The sequence below is a fragment of the Chelon labrosus genome, assembly GCF_963514085.1.
Source record: "Chelon labrosus genome assembly, chromosome: 9".
Classification (NCBI taxonomy): domain Eukaryota; kingdom Metazoa; phylum Chordata; class Actinopteri; order Mugiliformes; family Mugilidae; genus Chelon; species Chelon labrosus.
In genome coordinates this window covers 19,009,013-19,031,323 of record NC_140359.1, presented here as the reverse complement: position 1 = coordinate 19,031,323, position 22,311 = coordinate 19,009,013, and the positions used below count along the sequence as shown (strand labels likewise).

Genomic DNA, 22,311 nt, shown 5'->3' with positions numbered 1-22,311 from the left:
TTTAAATTTCTCTGTGTGATTATTAAGTAGCTACGTAGCCTAGCGTAGATTAAACTCTTTCATTTGGCCAATTCTGGCGTGGAAGCGTCAGTTTGCAGCAATTCTATTATCAGATTTGGCGTTATAGCAGAACGTATGCATGCACATATACTGATTTGCCTGGACTTGCTTCAAAGCTTACCCTGCATTCCTTGGCAGGTTTTACAACCTCAAGCGTCTGCCTTTTTTTGCGAACACCTGGAGTCAAGCCGCTGACAGGCCGCGCTGTTGGAAGAGCTCAGTGATTTCACTGTAGAGGTTGTTCAGCCTGTGTTCTCTGCTCAATCGATCTGCAGAAAAATAAAGATAGGTACTTTGCTAAATGTCAGTACACATGAAATCGATATGCACTTGTTCCGCTGTGTAATATGGCCCTTTTCTCCTGATGCCCAGTAACAGAGGCAGGCCACTAACGTAATGGAAAAGGCCTCCGGATTCAAATATGATGTGATATTTTGTAGATTCCGCTTTCAAGCAGAGGTCGCAGATGATGATACGTTAATACTGTTCTTTGGCTGCTGCATCTTTTTGTGCTGGCCAGGACACATACTGTATTGTTGTTTCAAGGTTTCTGCATCCCCGACATCACGACTGAATTTCACATTTAGTTTATTGCTTATCTTTCTTCATTCTGTCGCTGCTGTCCTCTCACCTCTCCCATCTTTTCTGCTGTCATGGCGAGAATATATTTTCTTAGTCTTATGATAGTGGCACATGCACCCCCTTTACAAACCTTCTCTCTCCATCTTGCTCTCCTTTGTCATCCCTTCGCTTGCTTTCTACAGCTCTTTGTTTCTGCCTTCACACTCACTGTCTTGTTTTTCCTCTCCCCTCCTTGTCTCTCTCTTTCAGGTTGCAGGATGAGTCGTGACAGCTCACCACTGTTGAGTAGAGCAGGGGCTAACAATCCCCAGGGACTTAGTTTATGCATTATCGCTCACGGATACACATGCGTGGACAGATATAGAGAGCATATTGTGTTGCTTGCATTTGCATATAAGATATTTAACATATTTAACGTTTAACAATAAATCTGACAGACAGATGGAGAGTTAGGTTAGTCTTTGTCTCTATATATGCATAATGCATAACAGTTGTTTCAGTGTTTTCTAGCTGCTTTCTTTGATAACATTTAAAAATGCTTGAATTTAATTTTAACTCCCCGTTGCTGACTAAACCGTCAACCCCGCTCATCCACTCTCTCACACACACACACACACACACATACACACAAACTTCCCACACCTCCCCAGAGAGCTGCATTTCTGCCTTCATTTTTCTACAAACAGATTCCTCAACATTCAGCACTCCTCCGCCCTGTGGCTGTTGTGGCTGAAGGTGCAGGCTTACAGAGGCTGCGAGGTGGCTTGACTTTTGGCAGGAGTTGAGAAGCTGCTGACGTGTGTGTTGGGCAGGATGTGTGTAAGAAGCAGCGCTGGATCCTGTTTTTCAGACCGCAGCAACTGGAGCTTAGCCACAGCTATGGCCTTTAATGCAAAACACACACACACACACACACACACACACACACACACACACACACAAAGACAGGGAGACAAACCTAGTGTGCTAACCACAACCTCCACTCATTACTTCCTTGCCAGCACCAATCGCACACAAATGCCTAAACTGACATGCGCAAGCAATGCCACTCATAAACATGCGTGCAAACCCAGACAATGAAACAGACAGACGTGTACTCTGAATGGCACTGAATTTATGAAACTGTTGTGATTTATCTTGTAATCTTACCAACTGACCAGACTAAACTGTTTTTGATAGCTGTTCCACTACATCCAGAGCCCGAACATCCTGTGTAACAAGTTTTTTAAAACGAACATTCCTTTAGAGTCCCCCCCTGCACGCTCTCCAAGTCACGTGCGCTCAAAACAACATGCTATACATAAGCACGCACCTTGCAGGAGAAAAAAAAACAATGGCATTTGTTGTGTGGTTTAAAATTTCATGGTTCCCCAATGTGCATGCAGACAGCAGAAACAGAGGCTGTGCTTAGAGTTGCGAAAAACGCAAATGCAGCACTTGGGTTGTTATGGCGAGGAAGGGCTATAAAAAAAATACAAATAAAAGCAGTTAAAAGCGGGGATATGAAGGGAATTACTTCTGTCAACACTGTGCTCATATTACTATCTACACTAGTCTTTCTGTGTCAATATTCGTGTACTCTAGTGTTTAGGTAAATTGCACATGTGCGGACTTGCTCCTCTCTGAATGAAGTGGTAAGAGGATCAATAGGTTTAGCTGACTGGATACAGCAGACACACCTATTACACAGGGTCAGGACATCCCACTGACTGGAGGGGGGGAGGGAGGAGGTAGGGAGGGGAGAAAGACGATCAACAGCAAGACGGAGAGAAGGAGAGGTACCGAAGGGAGGCTTCATTGTTTTGTTTTTTCTCTCTCCCTTCTTCCTCACTTCCCTTCCTGGTAGGTTGTGAAAGGGCAGAGCTGAGAGGGAGACACAAAATAGAAGAGACAAAGAGGGCAAAGCCAAGAGGATGAAAGCGAATGTGAGTGTGTGAGTGACTGTGCGTGTAACATGCTCTGTCATGCTGGTGTGACTACCGCTGCCTCTCCAACCGGCGTCGCTGACTGTCAGGAAAAGGAATGTTTTCCGGAGGAATGAGTCCCTGAACCGGTTCACCATGTGGATGTGGGACAGTAATTTCCAAACCTTTGCCGGAAGAATCCCACGGAAAAAAGAGCAGCGGCAGGAGAGCTTAGCTTGTCCTGCTGGGTGGCCGCCTGTGTGCTCGCACTGCTGAGACTCTCGCTTTAAAATACTGAGTTCACACTGGGATTAGGTCTGCTTCCAGTTCATGTTTCTTTTTTTTTTTTTAGTCATCGCCTTTCGTAGGATCTTTACTTCCCTTCTGGAACTCAATGGATTTTATGGTGCTATATCGTGAGACTGTTACGGCTGCCTTGTTAAATATACACTGGCTCTTTTTGTAACGATGCCCTAGGACCAAACAAGTGAGGCTGGAAGTTTAGAGGGGCTCTTGAGTTACTGCTCTGAATGTGTACATCACAGCAGTGGACTTCACTATGCGACGTTCCATATTCTGCTGCGGCCGGCGGATAATATGGGGCAGCGTTTGTAGATAACGGGGCTCAAAGGCTGAAAAGTTAACCGAAAGGTGGATCCGTCCTGACACAGCTTCGCTATGAAGCCTGGACACTGTCCAGGTATTGCCAGTGATAGGTCCATGATGCACCTGAGCCACTTACCTTTCAGAAGGCACTCCTGGATATGGTGAGTATAGGTCATGGCCATGGTTTTAAAGATGCATGTGAATTTTATTTGTCTTTTTTGTGTGAATTTTGAGTCTACTGTTGTTGCTTTACTGTGTACATAAAGAAGGAGTTGAGCTGCACAAAACTGTCAATTGCCATCCATATTAATTAGTCAGCGGGCTTGTTGTTTTTATAGTATAGTTAGTGATCCGTTAAGACAAGGCTAGCCCTGCCCGCAGTCATTCTTTTCCAAATTCAGCTCAGATGTACTCTGGGAAATTTATTGTTTAATGGGCTAGACATTTCCTGTAATTTTCTCCCACACTAAATGCTTCACTTGATCCATAAACGCAAGGGCAAGTCTGAAATAGAAAACACACAGAGCTGAGGCTGTTTTTTTATTTTTTTCGAGAGATGGAAACATATTTGGGTTAAAGTGTTGTTGGGGTTTTCTGCTGTCTTGTTTTGATTAGTCATTCTGAGGCCGGGAATCCTATGGGACCTGTCTCCCAAGCTGTGTTATAAACTGGGAGGGACACAGAGCACTGAGTGATGTCATCAGAGTGGGCTGTTGGGACATGAACAATGTTCGTATTTCCAACAATGTTTTTCCAGTGGTTTGAGATTTTTCATGCTATCCTTGCTATCTGTCAGAACTGTCAGCTATTGTTCTTCAGCCTTACCCTTCTTTGTGGTATGACAGTTCACATGCACACACACGCTTCACTTGGTTCACTCCACCACAGGCTTACCCACTGTTTTTTGTGTTCTTCATAAACCGTTCTTTTCCGCAGCCATTCCTGTTATTCCCTTTACCATCGGTTTATGGTTCATGAAAAGGCGGGAGCATTTGGAAAGATGATCTCTAGATGTCAGTCTTCAATATGTAGCGCAGATTGTGCTCACTGATTCAACGTCTGCATCCGCTCGTATTGCATAGAATGACATGTGCGTGATAATGTCATTAAATGACAGCTTTAACAGATGTTGAGTTCAGCATCAAATCATAAATTGAGTAGATTTCCGGCCAGGATATTGTATTCACGGGACCATTCCGATTAGACAGTGGAAGAATGTTACGGAGAAGCAAACAGACGTCATGGCAAATAAAAAACACACACATAAGCGTGTCCACCCAGCTTGTCAGACTCGTGTACTGTGCACACACACACACACAGGCAGAGAGTGGGCTGGCCTTTCCATGAGGTGGAAAATATTGCTTGGTAATTCGTGGACATTCTGTGGACATATACACAGTAAAACATCCTGGTTCCTTCCTCTCTCCTTCACGTGCTAGGTTATTATACATGCTCAGTCAGACTGCATAAACATACACTCGGATGTTTCCATGGGTGTCTATGGTGTATGAGTGAGTGTACGTACAAAGTCACTACCTTAAAGCTACATTAAGTATCTGTTAGTTTTTTTTTTTTTTTTACAGTGAGGTCCTTGTGCATACCCTGCACTCACTTAATACAGTGGCATTTTGTTATCATGGAAAATAACTAAACAACAATTCTCTTGTATCACAGGAACTGTTAAGAGAATGAGAGAAACGATGTTGATTTTTACCATCACTTGGCTTCAGTGCAATCCCTTTTTGGTGTAATTTCTTCACTAATTTGAGAGAAATCCAACAAAAGATGTAATTCAGCAATACGTTCCAGCAAACTGGAACGTATTGCTGAATTGAATGGATGGAGCAAATCTACTGACAGTGTTGGAACAACAATTCGGAGCTGTCATACTTGTCAAGATTCAAGCATTAGTCTCTGAAAATGGAAGATGAGCCTGTCAGACTCCATTTAAACCTCGGGCTGGATTTTTTTTTTCTCTATCCCTACACAGTAAATCCATGTGCCATGTGACTGTGTTGGTGTGTGTGTGTGTGTCTATGAGGAAAGAGGAGCTTTCAAGAGGCTCTGTATTATTCATTGCACCTTGATAATGGACTAGTCTCCTTCTTTTCTATGTCAGACTTGTGCACCAGAAGTCTGACACCGAATGAGAGGATGTGGCTTAAAAAGATTACACAAAGATAAACCTATTTCTGTCTAAAATATGCATTCAAACACCGAACACCGAAAACCACCATATTAAAATGTAGATGCCCCTTGTGCTACCAAAAACGCTGTGCTACCAAATGCCGAACCCATGGTTTCCAAGCCATACCTTGCCCAGAGCATCGCCCTGCCTCCACCAGCTTGCCTTCTTCCCATTGTGCGTCCTGGTGCCATCTCTTCCCGGGGAAGATGACACACAACCGCCTGGCTATCAACGTCATGTAAAAGAAAACGTGGTTGTTCAGATCAGGCTTTCCAGGCCAACCTTGTTCCATTTCTCCATGGTCCAGTTCTGACCCTCACACACTGTTTCACTTTCGCTGGTGGACAAAAAGTTAGAAAGGGGTCTCTGTCAGGTCTGCCACTATGCAGCCTCATATGCTGCAATTCTTGGTGTATTCTGACACCAGCACTAGATTTTCTTTTTTTTTTATAACTTAAAATTTTTATTGAATTTTCACATGTATATAGGCAAAAAAACAACCATACAGCAAACAAGGTACAAATTAAAGTAACAGTAATAACACTAACATACTGTCTGGAGATACTACTGTTCAGTCCACTGTTCCATTTAGCGTTCGTTCAGTTGATGTCACATCTCATGTAAATGTTCCATTTTTCCCAGTTTCTTTCAAATACATTCTCTTTGAGTCTCAACAGGTATGTCAATTTTTCCATAACAAAGATTTCCTGGACAATTTCCAACCACTGCTCCTGGTTTGGGGTGTTCACATTGAGCCAGTTTCTTGTGACCGCTTTCTTGCTTGCCGCAAGTAATACTTTAGTCAAGTACATATCTTCTCTCATTACAACCTTCTCAATATTCCCAAGATACATCACTGGACAAGTATTTGGGATTTCATATCCCAAAACATTTTTTACAACAGAGTTAACATTTTGCCAGTATGTCCTCATTTTTATACAATTCATTAGATTTTCATAAGTTTGTGCTACAGTATCTTTTCTCTGTGATCGTATCACACATACCAGCCTTTGTATCATTGACCATCGGGTGCCCCATGACCCTCATTGGCGCACCCATATGTCCACTACATACTGGGAACCCCACAGAACAGCTGCCCACAGGAGATTCTTTGACTAGAATTATCTACTCTTGTAAAAGTTGTTCAGAACCGTATGCATGCCCACTTTTCTCCTTCCTGCACAACCTCCGTATATTCCACATTTCGTAACAAAATAATCAATGTTATTCGCTTCACCTGCCAGTGGGTTTAATTTTGTGGCTGATTGCAGAATATGCGCTCACCCACACATGAAAACATATTGGATTTTTTGAACCTTTGAATGCTAAGATGATACATCTGGGCTTCCACATGCACCTCTCTACAGAAGCCGTGCAAGAACAACTACGCTCGCTTCCTCTCTTTCTCACAGCATGCCTCACGGAAGGGTTATTTTTATACTCGGCAATGGTATTGATCACAATGCTACAAGCCTGTATATGTAACAATGCATAGAGACCCTGTGTAAGCTGTGTAATGACTGCTTTTATCCTACGTTTTTGAATGTGCAGGGTGTTGCCTCAAGACCTAGAATGAATAAACAGAGATGCATGATTGTCTAAACTTCATTAAATGCTAACCAGAAAAGAAATGAAAAGTGTGTGTAGTAATCCAATTAAGTGAATCCAGTGCCTCAGAGTCAAGGGAGAGGGAACAGACAAGGCTATATTTAGAACTAGGATTGGAAATGCATTGCTACATCCCTTTTCTCTCTCTCCCTCTCTCCACTAAATGTGGGACTGTGTGTAGTGTCAGTGGATAACCAATGGTTTAAATATGGGATTTTGCTGTATTCCTCTCAAGCTTTTTATATCAGGTGTAAAAAGACACAAAGTCTCTCACCTTCCTTGTCTCCCTTTGTTGCTTTCGGTGGCCCCAAAGGTGGCAGGCGCACTGTATTTTGTCAGCAAGATAACAAGACACAAGGCGTTGTTATCTCATTTCTTTGAGGATTTCTCCCACTGCACATTGTCATTGATTGTATTTCTGCTGGGTCAATCTCAGCCAAACTTTAGATTGCTTTCTATCACTCCCAAGTTACTTTGTCGGGACTGAGACGGAGATTTCGAAACAGGCTTTTTTTTTTTTTTCGCAGACGACTGAGACCTGCTGTCAGTTTTGAGGAGACAAAGTGATCCGTCACTGTTTTCCCAGAGAACCACCAGCAACAGAGTGTGTGCGTGTGTGTATGTGTATGTGTGTGGAAAAACAGCACCTCTGCTCACCTACAGCATCAATCATTGCCAGCCTACTGTGCAGGTGATGCTGATGCACTCAGGCTTTTCCTCATTCACATAATCGAACACTTTCTTCTTTTTTTTTTACACTTTTTCTTTACACTTCCTTCTCTCACAGAAATCTGTCTGCTCTGTAAGTGTGTACAGCGAATTAAATGACTGATACCCAATCTGGGTTTGTTTCCGCTATTACACTAAATTCAACTTAGTAGTGTACAATAAAGTCTTTTTGTCTAAAATTATCCGTGTGATGTGGATCGGGTTTAACCAATCAAACACATGTGGTGCATAACACTAAAACTTGAACTGAAAGATTTGAATGGTTAAGATGTCATTACGACGACAAATAGTTACTGACTAATTGTTTCCTTTAAAAACAACATTTTAGACTAATTAAGTTTGCCAAATGAGTGTTCATTTCATCTTTACATGGATCAACATTGACTTGTGCAGACGCCATTTCCATACGAGTAATCAAGCAGCTGCGTATGGTGTGACACCCAAATCAGGCCAGAAGTGACTGTGACTAATCAGTGCATCTTGTGCAATTCGTTCCATAGAAAAGCAGATCATGGTGACGCACGCCTTCTCAAAAAGGGTTGACTTATTGTGGCATCTTAACTAGTTTCAGTTTCAGTTAGTACAGAAGTGCATTGTCTTTGTAAACGCTGGTATAGCGAGAATTAACTGGAAGCCGTTGTTACCGCAGCTTTTCCACGAGGCAGTGCAGTGTGAAACTGATTATGGAGTCACTTGAAGCATGACGAGTATGTTCTTACTGATATGTCTGAGGTTCTCGGTTTAATCTGCACGCAGGGTAGCACGCGCTGCTGCCGAGACGACGGCTGTTTCACCTTTTCTCTGTTAGAGAAATTTAATTTGGCCCTTTTTCTAAGAATCCCTGAATTAGTGAAATGTATTATATGACATGTATTTTCCCAGGAACATCTCGCCATTTGTGTGTGCATGTGTGTGTTTGTGTGCGCGTACACCGTGAGTCAGTCAGTGCTGTTTCTTCTTTTTCCCAGCCTTGCACTTGCTTCGTCATCCAGTTTCTCTTTCGCACATTACTGCTCTTGGATTTCACATTGTGTTATTCTGCCACTTATTCACAGTTGATCCCCTTTCACCAGCTTTCTGTCTTTTCCGTCCTATACATGCACACTTCATGTGTTACATGCAACATACCAGATGCAGTGGAGAATGAGGAATGTCCAGAGGCAGGGTTGTCATTACCCGTGGCAGTTTCTCAAAGCAGGCCTACCCAGTTTAGTTGTGGAAGCATTGTAAGAATGATTTTAATCAGACTGTGCTTCACACAGGCAAATAAACTGAGCCAACCTTTGCACATTTTTCTGTTTATCAAGCTGATGGTGGACTCCTACAATAGTACGATAATCATAACGTCTTATTTTATGCATTTTTTGAGGGGTTTATAATAAAAAGAAGGGTAGTCTATCTTGGAATTGGCAGTTTCTTCCCTTTTGTGTTTTAAATTATGAAAACATGCAGATCAGTAGGGCAGACGGAAACAATGCACTCTTTACAGCAGTACCACAGGCTTCAACGGGCTATATCACAGCACAGTTACATAACCTTCTCCAAGGAGTACATATGAGATGAATACGAGGGCCACGGCTCCTCATAAAAGCCTAGAGGCAGCTTTGACGTCATATTCATTTTAAATAACCATTTCATTTCAATTGTATTCATCTCAGCCTCTGCTGTCTTTCGCCGCTGTCCACACAGCAGCTGCTTGATAGGGTATTCAATCTTGTGCCCATCTCCGGGACAGTGGCAAGAAGATGGACAGATCAATAAGAATACGGCACGGGAGCCAGACATATTGGAGGCAGGGGGATAGCTGCAGGTGCTTTTGTGAGCTCCTCATAAATCAAAAACAGAAATGTTACAAGCTATAGCTGTGGCTAAGGGAGTGGCGACTGCCTGTGCAGTGGAGAGAGTCAACTGTCCATCAGACTGCTTTTTTGTTTGAGTGAGTTATTTAAGCCTAACCAATTCTAGCACTGCGTTAATTTTTGTGATTTGTTATTTGAACATTTTTGGACTGCTGGCTTGACAAAGTACACAATGTGAAGGTGTAACTTTGGCAAACTGTAGCATATTTCCCATTTTATGCTAGGGGTTGCAATGTACATTCATCTGAAAAGGAATCCGCTAATGCTAGCAGAGGAGAGGTCCAAATCCCATCAGCGGCAGCTCCACCAAACGTGCTGCTGTGACAGAGAGAATGAGGCTGCAAATCAACAGTTTTCTGGTGAATTTCATTGTCTAAAGTTATTACAACTTTAGCTGCTATTCACGGAAAGAGCTTCGGAGATATATTCGTTCATTCGTTTGCCGTCCGCTTATCTGGTCGGGCAACAGGCTAAGTAAGAAACTCCAGATGTCCCTCTTCCCAGCAACACATTCCAGCTCATCCCGGGGAATCCCGATTCGTTCCCAGGCCAGGCGAGATGAATAATCTCTCCAGCGTGTTCTGGGTAAGTCCCGGGGTCTCCTCCTGGCCCGGTAAACCTCCAATGGGAGGCGACCAGGAGGCATCCGAACAAGATGCCTGATGCCCACTTCAGTTGGCCCCTTTTCGATACGAAGGAGCAGCAGTTTTTTAACCGCCTACTTTCGGGATTTGAAAATCGGATTAGTTCCAATCATTTGGGCGTTGGACCTCATTCACTTACTTTGCTGTGCATTGAGTTGTTCCAGAGCTAAATTGCTGAAATATCGACCTCTTTCGAATTGTCAACTGTCTATATTGTATCAGAGACCCTTTGCGATGCTTATACTGGTCTTCATTTGTATATGCACAGCGTAATTATTTATATTTTATCTTGGTTGTTTCAACCAATTTTCTAGCATTGCCTGCTAGCTAATTAGCCAGCGCGACTTCCCCTGCTGTGAAGGTAGTTCGGTAATGAATCGCTACCACCTTTATAGCAACTTTTATTTAATTGAATTTTGGGATATACTAACTTTTCATTATGTGACGTGTTGGCTGTACTTAATTTGTTGTACTGTTCCTGTTCCATGTTCACTTGGCTAGTGTACAATTTGCCCAGCGCTACTTGCTGATGCTTGATGAGATGAGATGCTGATAGATTGCTATCCCGTATGTCAAGGCATTGTCGTGACTCGTGATTTGAGCGAGGGTCATTTAATTAGAAATGACGGGAATTTTAGGACTGGCGAGTTTGGCGTTGTGGTCCTGGGGGTGGCCACTCATCAGAAGAAGTGAGCTAGCTTCTAGGCGAATTCTGAACGGAACGCCATGGCAGACCTCTTTGCGTTATCACGAAGGTAGGCTAATAGCTGAATCGGAATTTATAAGCAAAATCACGGGAATCAATAGCCTAATATAGCCCAGTTGTGCTCAAATGAATATCGTGAGACGTCTACCATCAGATGAATGATATGGAAAAGTTAAGTTAGAGCCTCTAAAGCCAGTGCTACTACCCATGCGAACATGAACACTAAGCTTTTCCTTCCAAAAATGTAGCCTAAAACTTATCTAAGTAATATAAGTTTTTCGTTGTCACCCTGCCTCTCCAAATGCAAAACTGACATTAACAAAAATGCAATAATGTAATAACAGCTGAAAAAGTACTTGGGTGTGTGTTTTATTTTATATTTACCGTTCAATAATGCAATCGCTGCTGTCTGTCCCATAGAAGAACATGACAGCCAGCGTATGTTTAGGAACTAATTGGGTTTACATGAACCATGTGACAGCCATAGCGGCAACATCAAAGAGTGTCGCAACTCTCTATCTCGATGGCACTGGCCTATGGCAGCCAGGAGCCCATGTTCAAGCTTCAGTTACCTTGCAGAAAATCCTCCGTAGCTTATTTTGTGTGAGACGCTACAATATGTGTTCAGGTCCAGAATATAGATTTAATTGCTGCAAGGCCTTACTTTCTACTATGTTTTCATGTGTGACGTCATCGACTAGACTAGACACATTTATCTATAATAAACAGAAAAGTTTCTTCCATCCCTTGTGACATTGTGGTCGGATTTTCCTGGCATTCAAATGCCAATGCTAATTCAAAGGTGCCGATCGCGAAATACAAAGAAGTTTGGAAATATCATTTCAGTGCCGCTGTGCACGTCACTATTTGACCCAAATGAAACCGTATTTTTGCCAGCAGATGCTATCACGGCCGGGCCCTTTTCCTGCATGAACAAAGCAACTTGTCATACGCTCCCACCGCACCACAAATGGTTGTTCTGAAACAAAAAGATGTGGAGATTTCAAGGGAAAACTTGTAAGCCTACCTAGACCTGCTATTGTTTAAATTGATGAATAGGCTTGGACTGAAAGGTTAATATGTATGTCACTGCTCGCCCTGTGTCTGGAGCTGCGGGGTCATCTGGCTTTGATTTCTTTTCTTCTCTTAGAAGCCACAGCTTAACTAGTAAACCTTTTTAGATTTTGACTTCCAAACTTAATTTACAAGTAAATTACACTCATTCTTCGCAGATCTCATTTTCAGTCAGCTGTTTTCATTTCGGACAACGACCCTGTGGTTTTCCGTAACAGACATGAGACACAGGACGTTGCAAACGTTAGGGAATTGCTCTTGTTTTCAGAGAAACGCGGTGATGACGATGATCGTTACAGGAGGGAATTGCTTGTGACGATGGCGGCGATCAGGATTTCCATGATGACGCTTATGAGGAGGCATAGAAACAGATTAGAAAGGCTTAGGCTGGGAGAGGGAGTCCCCTCACGCACACACATGCACGCACACATACCTCAGAGGATTTAGAAAAATTACAGGATTATGCAGTATTATAATCAGTATTATAATTCCAGCTAGTGCTTGCGAACAAACCTGTGAAGGTAAAGGAAGGTGAATCACTTGTCAAGTTGTATCTGTGGTGTTTTACTTTGGCCAAGACAATGCTGTATTATGAAGCTGAGTCCACGTAAACTTGTAACCTGGAAACATTTTTTTAAACATAATTGTTTGTGCTTTTCTCTTTTGTTTTATTGGTGCATTGTGTCAGACTTCCTTTTCTAAGTCTTTGCATCCAATCTCCCGTGTTTAGTCTACATATTTAGCCTTCCTCTGTATTTCTTGCCAGCACTGGCATATTATGAATGCATTTGTTCATTGCTTCCTCAGAGGAAACTCCCACTTGCACAACCCTAACTGTTACACTTCTCATCCATCCGGTAAGACAGACTCTCACGTTGCAGGGTGTAGAATAACACTCTCTCAGCAGGACAAGAATAAACACGGACAATGACAGTGAACACTGAATGCCTCCACTTACTATTCACTTAATTTGGTACACACATCCAGCTCTTTCGTTGACTGTTTCTCAGTGACTTCTCAGTGATTTTATCTTGTTGATATTAGGGGAATTTGTTGATCTCTGTTGCAAGTAAGAAAAAGTAAGCCTAATTTTCTTGCATCTTGATAATGGATCTCAGGATCCACAATGGTGGAACACCTGCAACGGGAGAGACTTTCTTACTCCAAAACACCAGAAACTTGCAGCTAACTTGATTTAGAAAAGGCACAAAGTTTCAGTTTGCTTATTGTGTGGGTTTCGTTCCTTGATAAACACAAAGGGTTAGATCCGTGGAGGAAGATTTATAATAAAAAAATCCCGTATTCATTTAAGTTCCCTACTGTCACACCTTTTTTAATGACCTCCCTTAGTCTGTTAACTCTCTTCTTGTTTTAATTTTTCAGCTGCTGCAGCTCTTAATCTTCAATTTCCTCATTAGCCACTTTGTTCACATCTTTAATTGACCCCCTTTATTATATTTCCTTTCACTGAACGAGAGAAAATTGCACTTCACTGCGCCACTGTTTATTTGCATACTTCATCTGCAAATTGAGGCTCAACAGAAATGTGGGAAATTAACTTAACTCCATACATCTGGGTTGTGCAGAGAGATTTATTGGAGCTGCATTGGACTTGGAATTAAAGAAATGCCCTTCATTTCCATACTTCTAAGGACTAACGCAGCACAAAGCAGTATTTAAAGACAAGACTTGGTTTTACCGAGTGGCAGCCGTAATGGTTGATGCTTTGAATTGTTGTCTGCAGTCCCTTAACCCTTCACATAAGGTTAACAAGTTCCAATCAAATGTTACTCACTTCTCCAGAGGTTAAAGTTGTTTGCGAGAAAGGGGAAGCGTACTTAATAAACGGCATATGAGGATGCTGTATGATTAAGGTAGCCACTTTGACGGCAGTGTTTCTTGAGTGCGTTTTGAGGAACAGCTTAACCTGGATTACCAGGATTCTGGAGAGGTGCATCCTTGGCACACACTGACAGGGCATCCCTTACACACACACAAATATGTGGTCTAAGCTCACACAACAGCGTGGTGATGTCATAAGGGTTTTAATGAAGGATTACTCTGACATCACTCGGGCGACTGCCAAGTTAAACCTCTTAGCTTCACCATGTGCTTGAGGTGCACTACAGCTAGAACTGTGTGTCCATGTGTGATATGAAAGAGCCTGCTGAGCACAGTGTGCAGTCCATGAACGTAGGCATCCAGTCACCATCCATCCATCCATCCTCTCATTAACGTGTCTGTACAAAAACTGTCCAAGTTGGCCAGCCAAGGCAGCGTGTGACGTCCGTAACCGGTTGTTTATCGTGGGATGTTGAGCTTGGCAGGACTGGTCGGCAGCAATGAAAAGCAGTTTAAGACTCTAGTATGACTTAAATACTTGCACACTGCCCAAAGCCCACACAGGCTCATGAAAGGAAAACCCGACAACAAATCTTTAGGGTTTTGTTCTGCTGCTTTGTGCCCTGAGCGGCACAACGGTCTTCATTTGCAAAACCACTTTTGAGATTACTGGCTAAGTCTGTGATCACGCTCCTTAAACAGTTTTTTGCCAGATTATTAAACTACCAAATAGCATCACGATGGATTGTAAGCAGTTGCTTTTGCCGGTGCTTGGCAGCTTTGTATGTGTGCCACAGTTGACTGTTATTGACTGTTGGATGCCTAAAACCTTTGCTTGCACATTAAGAGTTACACCCCTGGAAGCAGAGCAATATTTCTTTTGATTGAATCTGCCTTTCTAAGAGATATATTGAACCTTGAGAGAGAAATACTTAACAAGCTGTTTTAAAAGCTTCCTCATAATGAGGATGACAACACAGGACCTTTGGTTTAGTTGCTGACTAACAGAAAATCCATGAATATTTATCACCTTGGGGTAAATTGTGAAATTTTATAGACTTAACAATTAATCGATTATTCGAAAAGTAATTGATATTGATATTTTCCAATGGAATTGAATTTTCTGTTAGTTGCAGCACTTAATAACTCAAGGTCGGCAGCTTTCTGATGTGACTGAGAGCTCTGCTGACACAAGTGTTTCCGTTTAGTTTTTTTTTTTTTTTAAATCTTCATACTGGTCTGACCACACGGTTTTCACATTCATGCTGTCCAGTATCACTTCAGCTTTAACACATCACGACTCTCTCTCCCTCATCACTCTCACACTCGGTTGTCAGCGTGTGCAGCAAAATGCACACACACTCGCGGTGCACACGTGCACAGCACAAATAAGCGCTTTTGTTGGTCTTTTCTTCTGACGGTCACGCGTCTCCAGATTTCTTTTATTTATTTATTTGCTTCATTTTGCACTGGTGCTGCTTTCTATTCTCGTTTGTGAGCTCTGGTGAGACAAACAATAGTTCAGTGAGCTTAAATCCTCTCTCCAGCCTGTGAGTCAGCTGGATGTATAAATAGAAGACAGGTAAGTCATGCAAGGCTGCTGTGAAGTCTTAAGTGGCGCCCGTTAATAACAAATTCCTGCGCATTAACCACCCTCACAGACATAATTTGGATTGATCATTCTGGTTTAAACATGTAAATTCGTAACCCCCTCGAAATCAGCGCTGATTGTATCACTTCGCTCCAGCTTTTCCAGCGCTGACCCTGCAATTGCCGTTTTCTCATTACACAATCTGCCCGTCGTGTCCTTAGCAACTGAGGGCTGATTGGCTGCGAGGACCTACCTGTCCCTTTTGAATTCTGCCAGGTCGCCACGGCAACCACATGATAAACATGAATCTAGCAGGGGACTGTGAAGGCAGGCGGGGATCGCGTGTCCAACTGAGGCGAAGGAATTGCTCCTTGACACACATAACGGCAGCTGTTTTTTGAAGCAGCATGACTGGCTGAGAGCTGTTCCCGTTTACGCGAATACAATGCTGCATGAATCTCAATTACCATTGTATTGTTGTCTCTTAATCACGTCACCTTTACTGATTAACATACTTGAAAGAAATGACCCATGCAATGATTTTAATCATATTCAGCTTGCAACGGCAGAGGAGGTGCGTTGCCAAGCCCCTCAGCTGCAACAGTTACTGTAAATAACAGTAGTATGACTTAGGCCTACTTTGTATGTCACACTACTGTCCTTTAGCCAAAAAAACAGGCTGAAACAAGGACAACTTGATGTGTGGAGTGTCTTGAAGATGTGCAGCTTGTCATCCAAGTTGTTTCTTGGCGTGGTAACCCTCTGAGTCCAGTTACCCTCGCCGCAGCTTGTTTTTTGACCTGGATGGCTGAGAACATTCACAGACGCTTATTGCTCTTTTGTTGTTGGCTTACATGGAAGTGTTTTTTGATGTACAAATTGCAGACAGATGTGCGCAAAGCAAACCGCCCTCCCTTCCTGTCAATCTCTACTTGTTTCTGGACAGAGCTGCGCCCACCCAATATGGTAATCTCTCATTACGTGTCACTTAAGTCTTCACTCTTCATCTTAATATTCATCTTAAAGACGGTTACTGATCTCAAATTGTTTCCTTCAATACGCTTTAGCCAGATTATCTTACTGAATTATCGCATCAGGCAAGAAATGGGTCAAAGCGAGAGGGAGACTGTATGTTTGGAGTGACCCACAGTACAAGTGAGGCCAAGCCCAGACTTGGATATGCGGGTTAGTCCAATGGGCTTCAGTACCAAAAAGGAAAAATGTAAAATAAATATATGAATAGTCCAATAGACTTTATTTTATTCTACTGGCTTCAAGTCTGTTTGACTCTCTTTCTCTGTCCCAGTCTGTCAGGCCACATTGTCCCTAACCCCCTAATGATGTCACTGACCCCACCAATCGTGAGGGGAGAGCACTTCAAAGCCCTCCTCCTCTTTCTGGCACACACCCAGTTAGAGCTGCTTACTGTATTTACTTCTGCACTTGTTAACCTGAAGACTCTGCAGCCCTGCCCCCTGCCCTGCTTATTTCTATCACGGGTCTAATCACTGTCAGAATACATTTAGAGTTTTTTTTATGGTTTATTTGAGTGCAAAAATAAAAAAAGATCATTGAAAACAAGACCTGCTATTTGAAAAGGTGATGCAGCTTTTATGCATGCATTTTTCAGTGATCAGACACAGCGGTTCTGTTTTTATGGCTTTGAGCCTCAGGGACACTGAGTGACGATAGTGATGCAGTCACCTGGCCCGCTGTTATAGCACGTCGCTGGCACTGACAGTGTGTGGCCGACTCGGCAGCTTCAGACATATGCCTGTGTGACAGGTTGCATGTTTGTGAGAGCCCGCAAGAGAATTAAAGCTCTGTATAGTGTTGGGTGTATGATCTGTGTGTATTCAATCTGTTTGCACATGTCGCGATGTGTGTCCCTGCTTGCACCCAGGCAGACGTGTGTGTGTGTAGGTGTGCTCATGTGGTGATGTTCACTAATGGTGGAGAAGCCTGTTGTGCCTGTCATTGCATCTGTGAGTTTGACAGCCTCCCTGTCCACCCAGGAGCTGTTGTCACACGCTGGCTGCTTCTGTCAGAGCTGAGCAGAAGATGCAACTCCGCAGAGATTTTTTTTTCTCCCTCTGTGTGTGTTAGTGCTGCGGTCTGTTGTGCTGTTATCCACCTGTACCTGCATTTATTTTCCCTGCAGAGCCGACTGTCCCCTGCTGGCAGTTGAGAGCATAACACGCCAATGTTATCGTGTCGCCTGAAAATCATACAACATGATTAAAGATGACAGTGATGTAGCCAACATAGCTGATTACATAATTAAGAAATTCACATATGTTCCCTATTAACTATTAATAATCCCTATTAATTAATGCATTTCTCATAATAGAAGTTATTGCATTGTATGTTGTGTGTGGTTTGTTGTGGAACTCTACTTCCCCCTAGTGGTGAAGTTAAACCATTACCAGGGTTAGTGAATAAGAAGGGGTTTGTATGTGGTGGTTTTATTCCAGTCAAGGTTTGGTTTCATTCAGTTTCATCAAATAATATTAGATATATACACCGATCAGGCATAACATTATGACTACCTTCCTAATATTGTGTAGGTCTCCCTTGTGCCTCCAAGACAGTTGTGGCTCATCAGAGAATGGACATGGGCCTTCTGAGGGTGTCCTGTGGTGTCTGGAAACAGAAAATCGTTAGTGGGGGCCTTTGGGTGCTATGGGTTGAGGGGAGGGGCCTCTGTGGATCAGGCTTGTTCCAGTGCATCCCACAGATACTTGATCAGTTTGGGATCTTGGTGAATTTGGAGGCCTGGTCAACACCTTGTGCTGTTCTTCATGTTTTTTTAGTGTGTGTTCCTGTGTCAGGCTGCATCCTGCTGGGGATGGCTGCTGCCATCAAGGAGTGTCATTGCTATGGGGTGGGGGTGTCTGGTCCGGTCTAGGTGGGTGGTACATGTCTAAGTAACATCCACACAAATGTCAGGTCCAAAAGTTTCCCAGCAGAACAACAAATTAGCTCTGTTGTTCTTGTGTTTTTCAAACTTCAAAATACTAGTAAATAATCAGCTTAACTTTCTGTGTCCCAGTGCTCACCTTTTGTGCTAATGGACACCCAGACTGTCATTTAAATGATGAAACTATAGACACAACATGAAGCAGCCTCTCTCAGGCTTCTTATTTCAGTTTATTATTAATGCTAACAATTTATATAACTCACATATGTTCAAATCTGAGTGTGAGCTGTCCTCAACATTTGGATGGTAGCTCATGAAAGGAGGCTCCATACTGTGTAGTGCTGAAACACGGACAGAGAACCAAGTTTAAAGTCAAGTTTAAAATGTGTGTGGAACTGCTTTCTATTAGTCATTTTCATTAACAGTGCAATAAATGCCACATACGCACACACCGATATTGGTGTTCACTTGCTATTACATAATGTTACATTGCTAGCCCTCATAGCACTACAAAATATGGGCTTAACAAGAGGTATTATCGGATAATATTTATGTCAACCAGCAAAATGATCCGAGTTTTGTTTCTTGCACAGTTTGAACCTTTGTCAGTGTGCGTGCAGCAGGAGGCAGCATGGAAGATACAAACTCCAGCCTTTCTTGCAGAGGGACCAACTTTATTGTTACGTTCTACTGTTTGCCATGCTCTAATCACGATACTGCTCATATCTATTAGAAAGCTTCGATGAAGCAGATTGCCATTGATTATTTAACTTTGCAACATATGGCTGTCAGCACTGATTCCTGCTGCTTATTTGAGGGGAAAAGAATTAGTTTACTTTACCTCTGCACTTTGCTCCTCCATGTCTGGCATCTCTCTTTTTTTTTTTTTTTTTGCTCTCCATCTTTTACCCAGTTCTTGTCACACCCATCCCTCTCCTCTCCCACCCACCTCTCCTCACGCACACCCCTCCCTCCTTCCCGCAGTGAAGGCTTTATCAGGCTTGCCGCTGTGTCTGTTCTCCCTCTTTTTTTCTCTCTACATCTGTCTGGGCGCACCTGCATGTGCAGTACTGGTTGAGAATCTCGTCAAAATGAGCTTGCCCGTGAACTCAGACTATCTGTCTCTGGAGAGGATAGCCCGCTACCGTCACGCCTGCTCCAATGGCTCGCCCTACGCCACGAACAAGCCCATCGACATCAAACCCCGTGGCAGGAGAGGGTATGGCTCTGCAACTAAAACTATTTGGGAAGAGTGTCATGGACAGGACTTTAGCCTTTTTTCTTTCTTTTTCTTTGAATGAGAATTTGATTTCTTTATAATTACCATTCAACCCAGCTGAGATGAAGAAAATATGTGAATAAGAAGTAGTGAGACACCTCAAGAAGAAAACTTGGTGAAACTGAACGTCGGCTTAGCTTAAAAACTCATATCATTGCTTTGTGTGTGTTTACTTGACGATGTAAGGTGCATGTATCTGGATTTCTTGGTTTGTGTGACCTGTATGAATGTACATAAGGTATGTGTGTTCTCTCTTATCAGAACATTAGCTGATGAATAGTTCCACCTGGACAACACAGAACTGGAGCTGTTTTCACAATCGAGTGTTGTGTAAATGACCGTTGCTTGGTGGCTGGTTGTGTTGTTAGAGCTCCGTGGAAGCTGTTTGCTCTGCTCAACCTACGGTGTCGCCCCGAAGTGCGTGCAACTGCGTGCATGAGCATGTTTGTGTCTCGTTGTGTTCCACGAGAAAAAAAAAAGAAGCTGTTCTGCTTTTACAAAACGCGGCTGAGAGCGAGGTGAATGATAAATAAGCAGGTTCCATCCCGTCATCATCTCAATCACCGAGGTCTTCAGGGGACCTGGGCCGCTCACTAACTAGCCCACAACGCAAGCCAATCATCGGAGCACTCTCTGTCCATTAAAGCTCACGCAGCAATGATAAGACCTTGTTAAGCCCATTTTCCTACTGCATTTCTCTGACAAACATGTATTCCATCGCCCGAGTCAAAACTAAGTGCGCTGTCGTGTGAAGCACATCTGTTCCTGTTTGTCCGTTCTGGAGTGTGTGTGCATAAACATGAATTTCCATTGTGTATGTGAGTGCGCCTGTACTGCATAGTATTTAAATATGAAGTGAGCATTAATGGCTGATGGCGTTTGTAGACATATAGATATGGATGGAGCCTTGTCAATACTGACGACCAGCCATCTGTGCTCCCCTTGCCTGCTCCTTAGTTAAGTGCTATTTATATCAGCAGTCACTGGGTTGTGTTTGTCTGCACCATATATTGAGCCTGGTTCATGGAAGAGGTCATTTAAAAAAAAAAAATCGATAATTTTGTCAATTACTGTGGTTACTTAATCCTCGCAACTGGTTCTATGACAAGAATTGCATTAATCTGAACACTAGGTGGCAGTGGTGTCTCTCTCAGATGATGCACATATGCTAACATAGATGAGTTATGTGATTTACACACTTAGTAAGTGTAAATAGATGCTGCTTAAAGAAGTTTGATGTCATCGTTAATTTAATGCGTTAAGCCTGCAAATAATCCAGTGAAAAAAGATAATATTTCCGTACTTTGTTTCTCACTTAGGGCACAGTAACACTTGCTTCCTGCAAAGGTTAACCCCATTTCAAGCAGGATAAAGCCTGTTTTTATGTCTTACACCTCTGCTTCCTGGGGATGGCAGTAGTGTAACTGAAAAGTAAACACCCATTATGTGTTAGGCACGTTATAGATGCATGTGTTTGTGTTCTACGTTCAAAAGAGACAGCAGACACAGTTATATATTGATTATCCTCAGTTATCCTCCAGTTTATACCCAACTGTGTTACTGAAATCACGGGGAATGATGAACACATCCATACTGTGATCCAAACGTCTTTCTTAAATCCCGAAGACAGTCAGACAACATGCCACGGATGACATTTACACAGCTCTTGCCACCTTGTCGTCATCTCTCGTGTTTTCATTGGGGATTCATGCGGTTTCGGAGGGGGGGAAGCTGACCGCCAGTTCTTCCCCGTTTTCACTTGAGGAAACTGTTCCCTTTTCTCACTCATTCCTTGACCACATGGAATGTGAAGACCGTGGTAATAGGATTAGTTTCACCACTTTCGACCCAGCTACAAACGACACCGTTCTGCCATGCTACACTAAAAGCATTAGATGTGCCTGTTCAGCTTACTGTAGCTCACCCTGAGTGCTTCACACATCGTCACAACGTTAAAAAAAAACAAAAAAAACCGCTGGTGCTGTTGAAGTGTTCATGATCTGACAGTGAAAAGCTTCATTAGAGTTCCTTCTTGGCCTACCAGCTAATAGATGTGTATAGAAGCCATTACATGCTAATATTCACGGTACAGGGTCTAGTTACTTTACCAGTAAAAGTAGTTAGTGGTGGTTAACTTGTAAAACCACCACGTTTGCTCATGTGATGTGTGCATTCAGCTTATCTGCATGTGCGTATATAAGATGTTATTAAGACACCCGTCCCACCTGTTCTCAAGTCCGCCTCTTGTCATCTGTAGCATAAAAGCACCTCCTTGTTTGCATTCCCTTCTGTCTTTCAAATGCCAAGTGTCTTCTGTCTGCATGCATATTACTGTACACTGTGTGTGCGTATGTGGCATCCCACCATACTCTTCCTTTTTCGTGTGTGTGTGTGTTTTCTACCTGATTGACTGCTGTCACATTTAGTTTGGGACTCTCCAACGTACAAGCTGCACACATGACTAACGCTGACTGAAAGACGTACCTGACAGCTGGCGCACCTGTCCGCCTGGTAGAGAGCCTGTGTTAGCTCTTAGCTCCTTGGCTCACACCAGCAGCAGCAGTTGACGCCACCTGAGCTCCAAACTCAAACCTATTTAGCAGGCAGTAACATGCTCATGATCACATAGAAAAATAGCATTTGAGACCTTGCGTTTCCAAGGCTCTGTGCACAGGGTAAAAAAAAAAAAAAAAAATGTAGGGCAGGCCGGCACAAAAGA

At 42.9% G+C, this 22,311-nt stretch overlaps 1 protein-coding gene across 2 annotated transcripts in view; it reads left to right on the top strand.

The window, feature by feature from the left end:
• pde4d (phosphodiesterase 4D, cAMP-specific) overlaps positions 1–22,311 on the top strand; it is an 87,016-nt gene that overhangs the window by 34,410 nt on the left and 30,295 nt on the right. The window contains exon 1 of one of the 2 annotated variants that reach the window (XM_084551511.1): positions 2,161–3,313. The exons of the other annotated variant lie outside the window; for it this stretch is intronic. Coding sequence (XP_084407637.1) covers positions 3,225–3,313 — 89 coding nt within the window. The 5' untranslated portion in view covers positions 2,161–3,224. Of the gene's footprint in view, positions 1–2,160; positions 3,314–22,311 lie in introns of those variants that run through there. 2 annotated transcript variants of the gene reach the window in all.